Source organism: Lutra lutra, chromosome 9, assembly GCF_902655055.1.
Source record: "Lutra lutra chromosome 9, mLutLut1.2, whole genome shotgun sequence".
Lineage (NCBI taxonomy): Eukaryota > Metazoa > Chordata > Mammalia > Carnivora > Mustelidae > Lutra > Lutra lutra.
The window spans coordinates 44294242-44308068 of NC_062286.1; the positions used below are offsets into that span (position 1 = coordinate 44294242).

At 35.0% G+C, this 13827-nt stretch overlaps 1 protein-coding gene across 1 annotated transcript; it reads left to right on the forward strand.

The window, feature by feature from the left end:
- Positions 1-12869: 12869 nt before the first annotated feature.
- LOC125108963 (60S ribosomal protein L23a-like) lies at positions 12870-13403 on the forward strand. The gene has a single exon (XM_047745474.1). The coding sequence runs from the start codon at positions 12876-12878 to the stop codon at positions 13344-13346; it is 471 nt and encodes a 156-aa protein (XP_047601430.1). The 5' UTR covers positions 12870-12875; the 3' UTR covers positions 13347-13403.
- The last annotated feature ends 424 nt before the right edge of the window (positions 13404-13827 follow it).

Sequence of the window (13827 nt, forward strand, 5' to 3'; positions counted from 1 at the left end):
TCAGTGATGTATGAATGGACACCTACTGACCGCCTGAACACATTAAAGGTCTCATAGTTAGGTATATTATTTATAACCAGGAAAATAGTATTTACTTTAAACATTGTATTTACTTTGATATTTTAGTCATTTTTACCCTTGCCCCATGTTTATTTCAGGGACTCTGCTAAGATATCCAATATCTTTGAAAGCTATTAAAAATTATAAGAAGCTTTGCTATTATCATTAATGGAAATAAATATAGTTCCTCCTGGTTGAGTCCTGACTGTGTCAGGTAATGCATTAAGCCCTCTACATACTGTCTAGTTTAAATCTCATATCTGTACAATGAGGGCAGTATCATCTCCACTTTCTAGAAAGGTTGAATGATTTGAGCCACATCTGTCACTCCTACCTGTACTCCTGGCAGTTGTGCTATTTGAAACAATCTCCTTTTTTTAAACCTAGTACTTAATGTATAATGATGTTTTTGTTTCTTGGTTGAATGAATGAATTAGCAAAAGGAACTAATAAATGAAGTGATTAGTTTTGCTATGAAGGTTACCAAATTTAAAAATATATATAAAATTTATATAATTAATAATGTGTTAGATATGGGCAATTATAGAAAAGTCCACTTTAAACAAATAGACTATCTAGGCTACAGACTGAGAAAGAAGGAATATTAAAAATAATTAAAATAGTGGCTACTTTATCATTTAGACGTGAATGTTATTAAATAGTTACATGCCACTAAACATTTCTTCCATAAACTAGACTAGTGTATTTCAGCACTTTCTACTCTGTCCTCACTTTGATTAAAAAAAAAAATCAATGGCCTCCTTTACTATTACTTAAAATTTCAAATTAGATTATTATCAACAAATGGAACTGGGAAAATTAGATATCTATATTGCTGATTCTTACTTTGCCCCATGTACAAAAAATTATCTCAAAATGGATTATAGTTGTAAATGTAACACTTAGAAGTATACATTTCTAGAAGAAAATATGGAGAAAAACTCTATAAACTTAGACAATGATTTCTTAGATATGGAACACATGAACCCTAAAAGAATATGTTGGTAAATTGGACTTAATCAAAATTTAAGACATTTACTCTCTGAAAGATGCTGCAGAGAGAATGAAAATAGAACTCATAGATTGGGAGAAATGACTTGAAAGTCATACAGAAGATATCTTATATCCTGAATATATAAAGAAGTCTCAGAGTACAGTAATAATAAATAGCCCAATAAGAAAATGGACAAAAGATTTGAGTAGATACTTCACCAAATAAGATGTTTGGATAGTAAATGCACATGTGAAAAGGTGATCAACATCATTAGTTACTAGGGAAACAAAATTCAAAAACTAAAACCGCAAAGATATTACAACATACCTATTAGAATGACTAAAGTTTTAAATACCATAACCACGTGCTGGTGAGGAGGCTCTGCTCTTGTATACTTCTAGAGGGGAATGTAAAATGGTACAACTGTTTGACAAACAATTTGTCAGCGGCATGAAAAATTAAACATACACCTACTATATGATCCAGACTTTCCACACCTGTATAGTTGCCTAAGAGAAAACACATGTCCCGACAAAAACTTGTATACAGAGAGCAGCATTATTTGTAATAGCTAAACTGTAGAACAACTCAAATTCTCCATCAACAGATAAATGGATAAACAAATTGTAGTATATCCATACAAGGGAAAACTACTTAGCAATATAAAAGGAATGAATTATTAATATATAAAACAACACAGATAAATCTCAAAATAATTATGCTGAAATAAGCCAGATAATATAAGAAGTCATACTGTATGACTTCATCTGTTAAAATGTCTGAAAAATCCAAACGAATGTGTATTAAGGGAAAGCATGCTAGTGATTGTCTGGGGTTGAGGGGAGGGAAAGCAACCAAGAGACATTACAAGGAGGCACCAGTAAACTTTAGGAAGTCATGAATATGTTAATTATTTTTTTGTGGTGATGGTTTTATAAGTACCTGTATATGTCAGAGCTTAAACGTATGACATTTTATACTTTAAATATGTGCTGTTTTACCCTGATGCTATTTTTAAAGGCATATAAAACTCATAAAAAAGACAATTATGTTTACTGATGTTAGAATTATTCTAAAACAATGCTTAATAATATAGTCATTATAAATAATATAAACATAATAGAATAGAATATGTTTGCAAACCGTGTCTTTCTACTTTGCTGGAGAGTCTGATCCACCTCTGGTCCTTGAGAATTTTAGTCTGGAGGACCAAGCCTACTTCTATCCCACTTAGCTTGCAGATTCCAAAGCACGGACAGGTACTATTTTTGTTCTCTCTAAAAATAACTCCTTCATTTTATAAGGTTCTTTATAGTCAGAAAACTCTAAGATGGTCATGTGTACATATGTACTGCAAGAAGGTCAGGTTTGCAAATGATGATACACTTGTACAGGCCATTGTGTTTTCTTTATCAAAGAACTTATACATACATGATCTCATTTGATCCTCTTATAGCTCCTCATTCAGTCTCCCAGCATCCTCCTCACAGACAACTAATTCTCCAGCATTTTGGCATATGCTGCACTGTCCCTGCCAGTACCACCTGTCAACAAAACAAACACCGGATCCACCTCTGCCTCCAAAGTCTTTCATGCATGGTTATCTGTGTTAAAACCATAGGATGCCAGAGCTCAATATACTTTCAGAAATTACCTCAAATCTCTTAATTTAGAGAAGACATTTAAACCCATGAAACTTGGTATCCTACTTAGGAATCTAAAAGGACCCTGATTACGTGTCCATTAAATCTAAAGTTCTCTAGCTAGCATGCAAAACACTCTGTAGTTACACCATATCTCCCTGACAATATTGTCTTTATTCCCATAAAGTTCTTTTATTTTCATGACATTTATCACATTCATAATTTTTGACAACATACTCATTTACCTTAAATTTTCTGTTTTTAATGTTACTATTTTCTCTTGCTGGCCTGGAAGATAGTAAGCTCAATGACAGCAATGATTGTATCTGTTTTGTATAACACTAGACTCTAGGATATTATGGGGGACAAGTTCAACTTAGTAATTATTTGTTGAGTGATCAAAAGGATAATGAATAATACTGGGTATGTTCACTTCCTGTCCAATATACTAGGCTTCTCACTGTCATGATATTACATGTTCAGTCCATCTTTCTTCCTCGCTTATGGAATGTTCACTTGATGAAGGTAAGTAGATATTACCTCCATTTGATAGGTGAAGGAGATGAGGATTAGAGTACTTAATTACTACTTAGCTAGTACTAGACATGGTATTTCTTGATTAAATTATTCCACTTGAATTTCTCCCTCACCCCATAGAGAATTACTATATGGATTTCTCTGCAAACAAAATGGAAAAGCCCCATAATCTCCACATATTATTTTAAATTGGGTTATTGTAATATGTTGTGAAATCAGGCAAGTACATTTGAAATGGGCCAGAGAGCCACACACAAACCGTGTAAAATTCTGTATCATACAAACATATTAAGTATTTTTGACTTCCTCAAAATGAAGATCTTATATCTACCATCCTCAGCTATTTCATACAGATCCAATACATAACAACACCTGTTTCCTGAGTTTTTGATTTTAGACATTCTGACAGGTGTGGGGTGATATTTCACTGTAGTTTTGATGTGCAATTCCCTGATAATGAGTGATGTTGAGCACCTTTTCTTGTATCTTTTGGCCATCTGTATGTCTCCTTCACATTTTTTAAGTTGGATTATTCATTTTTTGGATGTTGAATTTGATAATTTCTTTATATATTTTGAATACTAATCCTTTGTCAGATACATCATTTGCAAATATGTTCTCCTGTTCCTTAGGTTGCCTTTTAATTTTGTTGATTGTTGGCTTTGCTGTGCAGAAGCTTTTTATTTTGATGTAATCCCAATAGTTTGTTTTTCCTTTTGTTTCCCTTGCCTCAGGAGACATATCTAGAAAGAAGTTACTAGGGCGGTTGTCAGAGATGTTGTTGCCTATGTTTTCTCTTCTAGGACTTTTATGGTTACAGGTCTCATATTTTGGTCTTTAACCCATTTTATTTTATTTTTTTTAAGATTTTATTTATTTATTTGACAGAGAGAGATCACAAGTAGGCAGAGAGGCAGGCAGAGAGAGAGGAAGAAGCAGGCTCCCCACTGAGCAGAGAGCCCGATGCAGGGCTCGGTCCCAGGACCCTGAGATCATGACCTGAGCCGAAGGCAGAGGCTTAACCCGCTGAGCCACCCAGGCACCCCTTTAATCCATTTTAAATTTATATTTTGTATATGGTGTAAGATAGTGGTCCAGTTTCATTCTTTTGCATGTTGCTCTGTAGTTTTCCTAACACCATTTGTTGAAGAGACTGTCTTTTTCCTATTGGATAGTCTTTCCTGCTTGGTGAAAAATTAACTACATAATTGTGAGTTCATTTCTAGGTTTTCTATTCTGTTCCATTGATCTATGTATCTGTTTTCGTGCCAGTACCATACTGTTTTGATTACTACAGCTTTGTAATGTAACTTGAAGTCTGGACTTGTGATGCCTCCAGCATTGGCTCTTTGGGGTATTTTGTGGTTCCATACAAATTTTAGGATTGTTTGTTCCAGCTTTGTGAAAATGTTGGTATTTTGGTAGGGATTGCATTAAATCTGTAGATTGCTTTGTGTAGTATAGACATTTTAACAATATTTGCTCTTCAAATTCATGAGCATAGATTATCTTTCCATTTTTTGTGTGTCAACTTCAATTTCTTCAGAGTTTAATATTTTTCAGAGTATAGATCTTTCATCTCTTTGGTTCGGTTTATTCTGAGGTATCATATTGTTTTTGGTAGAATTATAAACGGGATGATTGCTTAATTTCTCTTTTTGCTGTGTCATCATTGATGTATAGAAATGCAACAGATTTCTGTACATTTATTTTGTATCCTGTGACTTTACTTAAATTTGTTTATCAGTTCTAGCAGTTTTTTGGTATAATGTTTCAGATTTTCTACGTAGAGTATCATGTCATCTGCAAATAGTGAAAATTTCGCTTCTTCCTTGCTGGTTTGGATGCCTTTTATTTCTTTTTGTTGTCTGATTGCTATGGGTAAGAATTCCAGGACTATGTTTAATAAAAGTAGTGAGAATGGACATCCCTGTCTTGTGCATGACCATAGAGGAAAAGCTCTATTTCTGCATTGAGGTTGATATTAGCTGTGGGCTTTTCATATATAGCCTTTATTATATTGAGGTATATTTCCTCTAAACCTACTTTGTTGAGAGTTTTTATCATGAGTGAATGTTGTATTTTATCAGATGCTTTTTCTGCATCTATTGAAATAATCATATGGTTCTTATCCCTTATTTTATTAATGTGATACATCACATGGAATGATTTGCAAATACTGAACCACACTTAAAAGCCGGGAATAAATCCTATTTGATGATGATGAAATTTTTTTTATTGTATTGTTGGATTCAGTTTGCTTATATTTTAGTGAGAATATTTGCATCTATGCTTATCAGGGATATTGGCCTGTAGTTCTCTTTTTCAGTGTTATCTTTATCTGGTTTTGGTATCAATGTACTGCTGGAATGAAATTGGAAGTTTTCCTTCTTTTTCTATTTTTTGGAATAGTTTGAGAAGAATAGGTCTTAACTCTTCTTTAAATGTTTGATAGAATTTGTCTCTGAAGCCATCTGGTCAAGACTGATATATATTTATTTTTACCGGAGCAGCACAGTTATTTTGCAGATTATCTCTTAATTTTGGCTTGTCTAATATTTTCTCATGGATAGATTCACATTAAGCACATTTGGCTGTGAAATATATGAAACTAAGTTTTTCTCATTGCCTCGTACCAGGAGGCACATGCCACTGATTGTTACAGCTGGAAATGTTAATGTTGATTATTTAGTTAAAAAAGTATTTGCCATTTTTGCCCACTGTAAAGTTAGTATTTTGCTCTTTGTAATTAATATGTAACTTGTGATGAGAGATTTTGAGAGTATATAAATATTTTGTTAGTCCTTAAACTTTCATTTACCATTTCAGTATCCATTGATAACTCTTGCTTGATATTATTATGAGGTTTTTCAAGTGCTAATTTTCTAATTTAATCATTTGTTCTACATTTATCCTTGACCTTTATAGTAAAGAACAGCTTTCTTCTCTCTCTCTGTTTTTATACACACACACACACACACACACACACATAAACACACACATATATTCATAGATACATATTTGTATATATAGATATATATTGATATATAGATTGATATATAACTATACTTAAATGACACTGATAAATATCATATATATGATATAAATCTGGCCAGTGGGAGTCCATTCAAACTGGCTCCTTATATCTTCAATATGTACCTATAATTTTTAGAGCAGTAGGGTCCATTTTGGTCTCATCAACATGCCACATTACCACATTATTCAAATCTCTGTCTACCATGTGTTTGCCTATCTGTCAACATCTATAAGATATTTAAATCTTCCTCAACTGACTTTCAGTTTATCATAGTGATACATAGAAATCAAATGGAAAAAGGGGTGGTACTTGATACCATGCAAAAAATTTTCCTATAATTGTAATAGTAATAACCTTGAAAATTATTATATATAAACTAGGTTCATGAAATAAAAGTTTTTTTTCTTTAGATAGCTTCATTTGATACTCAAATTTTTGAGAAACTGTTACTAAAACACTGCTTGTTTCTGAGCTCCTACCTATTCATCTCTTGTCCCCAGAACTGAAATATCATGACTCCTGCCTGTAGATCCAGCCTCCTTCCAGGCAATAACATCCATCCACAGTACAGAAAAATTAAAAATTAATTTCACCCATCACACTAATATATATCTAATACCCAAGTGTCAGGATCTGCATTTCTGAATAGTTTCCATGAAGTTAATCCCTTACTCTGTACTAGACACTGTGCCATCTCATTGAAACCAATGTGTTTGAGTATTTAAGATTGATCTTTTACTGAGGAATTAGAGCAATGTGATAATAGTCTTCCATTACTACATCTGAACCCTGAAGTTGTTAAATTGAATGGTATTTCAGTAGAGGAGGTTGTGACAGGCAAAACAAAATCAGTTTTGACAATGTAAAATTTGAGGTATTTCTCTGACAGCCATGGCTTAGAAACTAACTGACAGGAGTTCTGTACACTAGTTATAGTCCATTGGAAAATATTCATCCTGATATTTTTTTAAAAGTGTGAACTGAAGAGAGACCAAAAAGAAGAGAAATTTGGTCCAATTTCTTACGATGCAAGATTACTTAAAATCCTAGGACCCTGAAAACACATACATAATTAAACATGTAACACAATAAAATTTATGAGAATTAAAATTAAAAAAAAGATTATAACATAAACATACTTTTGTATTGTTATCACCAAACTACACATTATTTTATTTTTAAATTTTTTTTAATTTTTTAATAAACCTATAATGTATTATTAGCCCCAGGGGTACAGGTCTGTGAGCTGCCAGGTTTACACATTCACAGCACTCACCATAGCACAACCCTCCCCAATGTCCATAGCCCCACTCCCTATACCTCTACCCCAGCAACCATCAGTTTGTTTTGTGACATTAAGAGTCTCTTTTGGTTTGTCTCCCTCCCAATCCCATCTTGTTTCATTTATTTCTTTCCTACCTCCCTAATCCACCCCCCCACCATTGCATCTCCACTTCCTCATATCAGGGAGATCATATGATAGTTGTCTTTCTCTGATTGACTTATTTTGCTAAGCATAGTACCCTCTAGCTCCATCCACGTCGTTGCAAATGGCAAGTCTTCATTTCTTCTGATGACTGCATAGTATTCCATTGTATATATATGCCACCTCTTCTTTATCCATTCATCTGTTGATGGACATCTAGGTTCTTTCCATAGTTTGGCTATTGTAGACATTGCTGCTATAAACATTCAGGTGCATGTGCCCATCCGGATCACTATGTTTGTATCTTTAGGGTAAATACCCAGTAGTGCAATTGCTGGGTCATAAGGTAGATCTATTTTCAACTTTTTGAGGAATCTCCATGCTGTTTTCCAGAGTGGTTGCACCAGCTTACATTCCCACCAACAGTGTAGGAGGGTTCCCCTTTCTTCGAATCCTCACCAGCATCTGTCATTTTCTGACTTGTTAATTTTAGCCATTCTGATTGGTGTGAGGTGGTATCTCATTGTGGTTTTGATTTGTATTTCCCTGATGCCAAGTGATATGGAGCATTTTTCATGTGTCTGTTGGCCATCTGGATGTCTTCTTTGCAGAAATGTCTGTTCATATGCTCTGCCCATTTCTTGATTGGATTATTTGTTCTTTGGGTATTGAGTTTGTTAAGCTCTTTATAGATTTTGGATACTAGCCCTTTATCTGATGTGTCGTTTGCAAATATCTTCTCCCATTCTGTCAGTTATCTTTTGGTTTTGTTAACTGTTTCCTTTGCTGTGCAAAAGCTTTTGATCTTGATGAAGTCCCAATAGTTTATTTTTGCCCTTGCTTCCCTTGCCTTTAGTGTTGTTCCTAGGAAGAAGTTGCTGAGGCTGAGGTCGAAGAGGTTGCTTCCTGTGTTCTCCTCAAGGATTTTGATGGATTCCTGTCTCACATTTGGGTCTTTTTTCCATTTTGAGTCTATTTTTGTGTGTGGTGTAAGGAAGTGGTCCAATTTCATTCTTCTGCTTGTGGCTGCCCAATTTTCCCAGCACCATTTGTTGAAGAGACTCTCTTTTTTCCACTGGACATTCTTTCCTGCTTTGTTGAAGATTAGTTGACCTTAGAGTTGAGGGTCTATTTCTGGGCTCTCTATTCCATTCCATTGACCTATGTGTCTGTTTTTGTGCCTGTACCATACGTCTTGATGATTACATTTTGTAATAGTGCTTGAAGTCCGGACTTGTGATGCCACCAACTTTGGCTTTCTTTTTCAACATTCCTGTGGCTATTTGAGGTCTTCTCTGGTTCCATATAAATTTTAGGATTATTTGTTCCATTTCTTTGAAAAAAATGGATGGGATTTTGATAGGAATTGCATTAAATGTGTAGATAGCTTTAGGTAGTATAGACATTTTCACAATATTTGTTCTTCCAATCCATGAGCATGGAACATTTTTCCATTTCTTTGTGTCTTCCTCTATTTCCTTCATGAGTACTTTATAGTTTTTTGAGTATAGATTCTTTGCCTCTTTGGTTAGGTTTATTCCTAGGTATCTTATGGTTTTGGGTGCAATTGTAAATGGGATTGACTCCTTAATTTCTCTTTCTTCTGTCTTATTGTTGGTGTAAAGAAATGCAACTGATTTCTGTGCATTGATTTTATATCCTGACACTTTACTGAATTCCTGTACAAGTTCTAGCAGATTTGGAGTGGAATCTTTTGGGTTTTCCACACATAGTACCATATCATCTGCAAAGAGTGATAGTTTGACTTCTTCTTTGCCAATTTGGATGCCTTTAATTTCTTTTTGTTGTCTGATTGCTGAGGCTAGGAGTCCTATTTACTATGTTGAATAGCAGTGGTGATAGTGGACATCCCTGCCGTGTTCCTGACCTTAGCGGAAAAGTGCTCAGTTTTTCTCCATTGAGAATGATATTTGCAGTGGGTTTTTCATAGATGGCTTTGATAATATTGAGGTATGCGCCGTCTATCCCTACAGTTTGAAGAGTTTTGATCAGGAAGGGATGCTTACTTTGTCAAATGCTTTTTCAGCATCTATTGAGCATATCATATGGTTCTTGTTCTTTCTTTTACTAATGTATTGTAGCACATTGATTGATTTGCGGATGTTGAACCAACCTTGCAGCCCTGGAATAAATCCCACTTGGTCATGGTGAATAATCCTTTTAATGTACTGTTGGATCCTATTGGCTAGTATTTTGGTGAGAATTTTTGCATCTGTGTTCATCAAGGATATTGGTCTGTAATTCTTTTTCTCTTTTTTGATGGGATCCTTGTCTGGTTTGGGGATCAAGGTGATGCTGGCCTCATAAAATGAGTTTGGAAGTTTTTCTTCCATTTCTATTTTTTGGAACAGTTTCAGGAGAATAGGAATTAATTCTTCTTTAAATGTTTGGTAGAATTCCTCTGGGAAGCTGTCTGGCCCTGGGCTTTTGTTTGTTGGGAGATTTTTGATGACTGTTTCAATCTCCTTCCTGGTTATGGGTCTGTTCAGGTTTTCTATTTCTTCCTGGTTCAGTTGTGGTAGTTTATATGTCTCTAGGAATGCATCCATTTCTTCCAGATTGTCAAATTTGTTGGCGTAGAGTTGCTCATAGTATGTCCTTATAATTGTTTGTATTTCTTTGGTGTTAGTTGTGATCTCTCCTCTTTCATTCATGATTTTATTGATTTGGGTCCTTTCTCTTTTCTTTTTGATAAATCTGGCCAGGGGTTTATCAATCTTATTAGTTCTTTCAAAGAACCAGATCCTAGTTTTGTTGATTTGTTCTATTGGGTTTTTTGGGGGTTTTTTTTTGTTTGTTTCTTTCTATTTCATTGATTTCTCCTCTGATCTTTACGACTTCTCTTCTCCCACTGGGTTTAGGCTTTCTTTGTTGTTCTTTCTCCAGCTCCTTTAGGTGTAGGGTTAGGTTTTGTATTTGAGACCTTTCTTGTTTCTTGAGAAAGACTTGTATCACTATATATTTTCCTCTCAGGACTGCCTTTGCTGTGTCCCACAGATTTTGAACCATTGTGTTTTCATTATCATTTGTTTCCATGAATTTTTTCAATTCTTCTTTAATTTCCTGGTTGATCCATTCATTCTTTAGAAGGATGCTGTTTAGTCTCCATGTATTTGGGTTCTTTCCAACTTTCCTCTTGTGATTGAGTTCTAGCTTCAGAGCATTGTGTTCTGAAAATATGCAGGGAATGATCCCAATCTTTTGATACCAGTTGAGACCTGATTTATAACCCAGGATGTGATCTATTCTGGAGAATGTTCCATGTGCACTAGAGAAGAATGTGTATTCTGTTGCTTTGGGATGGAATGTTCTGAATATATCTATGATATCCATCTGGTCCAGTGTGTCATTTAAGGCCTTTATTTCCTTGTTGATCTTTTGCTTGGATTATCTGTCCATTTCAGTGAGGGGAGTGTTTAAGTCCCCAACCATTATTGTATCATTTTCAATGTGTTTCTTTGATATTGTTATTAATTGGTTTATATAGTTGGCTGCTCCCATGTTAGGGGCATAGATATTTAAAATTGTTAGATCTTCTTGTTGGACAGACCCTTTGAGTATGATATAGTGTCCTTCCTCATCTCTTATTATAGTCTTTGGCTTAAAATCTAATTGATCTGATAGAAGGATTGCCACCCCAGCTTTCTTCTGTTGTCCATTGGCATGGTAAATAGTTTTCCACCCTCACTTTAAATCTGGAGGTGTCTTCAGATCTAAAATGAGTTTCTTGTAGGCAGCATATTGATGGGTTTTGTTTTTTTAATCCATTATGATACCCTGTGTTTCTTGATTGGGGCATTTAGCCCATTTACACTCAGGGTAACTATTGAAAGATATGAATTTAGTGCCATTGTATTGCCTGTAAGGTGACTGTTATTGTATATTGTTTCTGTTCCTTTCTGATCTACTACTTTTAGGGTCTCTCTTTGCTTAGAGGACCCCTTTCAATATTTCCTGTAGCACTGGTTTGGTGTTTGCAATTCTTTCATTTTTTGTTGTCCTGAAGCTTTTTATCTCTCCTTCTATTTTTAATGATAGCCTAGCTGGATATAGTATTTTGGCTGCATGTTTTTCTCGTTTAGTGCTCTGAATATGTCATGCCAGTTCTTTCTGGCCTGCCAGGTCTCCATGGTTAAGTCTTCTGCCAATCTAATATTTTTACCATTGTATGTTACTGACTTCTTTTCCCGGGCTGCTTTCAGGATTTTCTCTTTGTCACTAAGACTTGTAAATTTTATTATTAGGTAATGGGGTGTGGACCTATTCTTTTTGATTTTGAGGGGGTTTCTTTGCACCTACTGGATTTTGATGCTTGTTCCCTTTCCCATATTAGGGAAATTCTCTCCAATAATTCTCTCCAGTACACCTTCTGCTCCCCTGTCTCTTTCTTCTTCTTCTGAAATCCTGATTATTCTAATGTTGTTTCGTCTTATGGTATCCCTTATCTCTTGAATTCTCCCCTCATGATAGTAGTTGTTTGTCTCTCTTTAGCTCAGCTTTTTCATTCTCTGTCATTTGGTCTTCTATATCACTAATTCTTTCTTCTGCCTCATTTATCCTAGCAGTAAGAGCCTCCATTTTTGATTGCACCTCATTAATAGCTTTTTTGATTTCAACTTGGTTAGATTTTTAGTTCTTTTATTTCTCCAGAAAGGGCTTTTATTTCTCCGGACTGAGTTTCTCTAATATCTTCCATGCCTTTTTCGAGCCTGGCTAGAACCTTGAGAATCCTCGTTCTGAACTCTAGATCTGACATATTACCAATATGTGTATTGATTAGGTCCCTAGCGTTCTTTACTCCCTCTTGTTCTTTTTTTTTTTGTGGTGAGTTTTTCCGCCTTGTCATTTTGTCCAGATAAGAATATATGAAGGAGCAAATGAAATACTAAAAGGGTGGCAAAGACCCCAGGAAAATGTGCTTTAACCAAATCAGAAGAGACCCCAAATTGTGGCGGGGGAGAAAGAGGGTAAAAAGAAGTTCAGAAAAAAAATTTTAAAAAGAAAATAAATAAAGAAAAAATATAAAAAAGAAAAAAATATATATATTAGACTGGCGACTAGAATAGGGTCACCCACTTAATTTTGGAAGTATTTGGTGTCTTAGAACAAACTACCTCCCCAAATTTTAAAGAATGAAAAAGATAGCTTTTTACGAAGATGGCGCCGAAAGCTAAGAAGGAAGCCCCTGCCACTCCCAAAGCCGAAGCCAAAGCAAAGGCTTTGAAGGCCAAGAAAGCGGTGCTGAAAGGCGTCCACAGTCACAAAAAAAAGAAGATCCGCACATCACCTACGTTCCGACGACCCAAGACTCTGCGTCTCCGAAGGCAGCCCAAATACCCTCGAAAGAGTGCCCCCAGGAGAAACAAGCTTGATCACTATGCCATCATCAAGTTCCCCCTGACTACTGAGTCAGCCATGAAGAAAATAGAAGACAACAACACACTTGTGTTCATTGTGGATGTCAAGGCCAACAAGCACCAGATCAAACAGGCTGTGAAGAAGCTCTATGACATTGATGTAGCCAAGGTCAACACCTTAATCAGGCCTGATGGAGAGAAGAAGGCATACGTTCGGCTGGCCCCTGACTATGATGCTTTGGATGTTGCCAACAAAATTGGGATCATCTAAACTGAGTCCAGCTGGCTAAATCTAAATACAGTTTTTTCATGATAAAAAAAAAAAAAAGATATATAAGGGGATACACAATGAAGGGATAGAATATGACTATAAAGATGAAAAATTTTTTTTTCTTTAATTTCTAACAAAGGAGTTGATAAGGTAAGTTGGTTGGGAGAATAAAGAAAAAGAAAGTGGAGAGAATTTGCTCGGGCTGGAGTCTAGATCCAACCCGGTGCTAGATTTATAATAGATTTTGAACTAGTAGAAGAAGTTGTGCCCCAAATTTTTTAGAAGAAAAAACTCTATGTGTATACAAAAAATTAAGTTAGATACAATGAAGGATAAAATATGACTATAATAATAAAAGTTCAAAAAATATTTTTTGAAAGGTATTAAGATAAACTAGTTAAAAAATGTTAAAAGAGGAAAAGGTAAAAGTTTTAAAAAATTAGCAGAAGAAAAAAATTTAAAAATTAATTAACTTTGCATG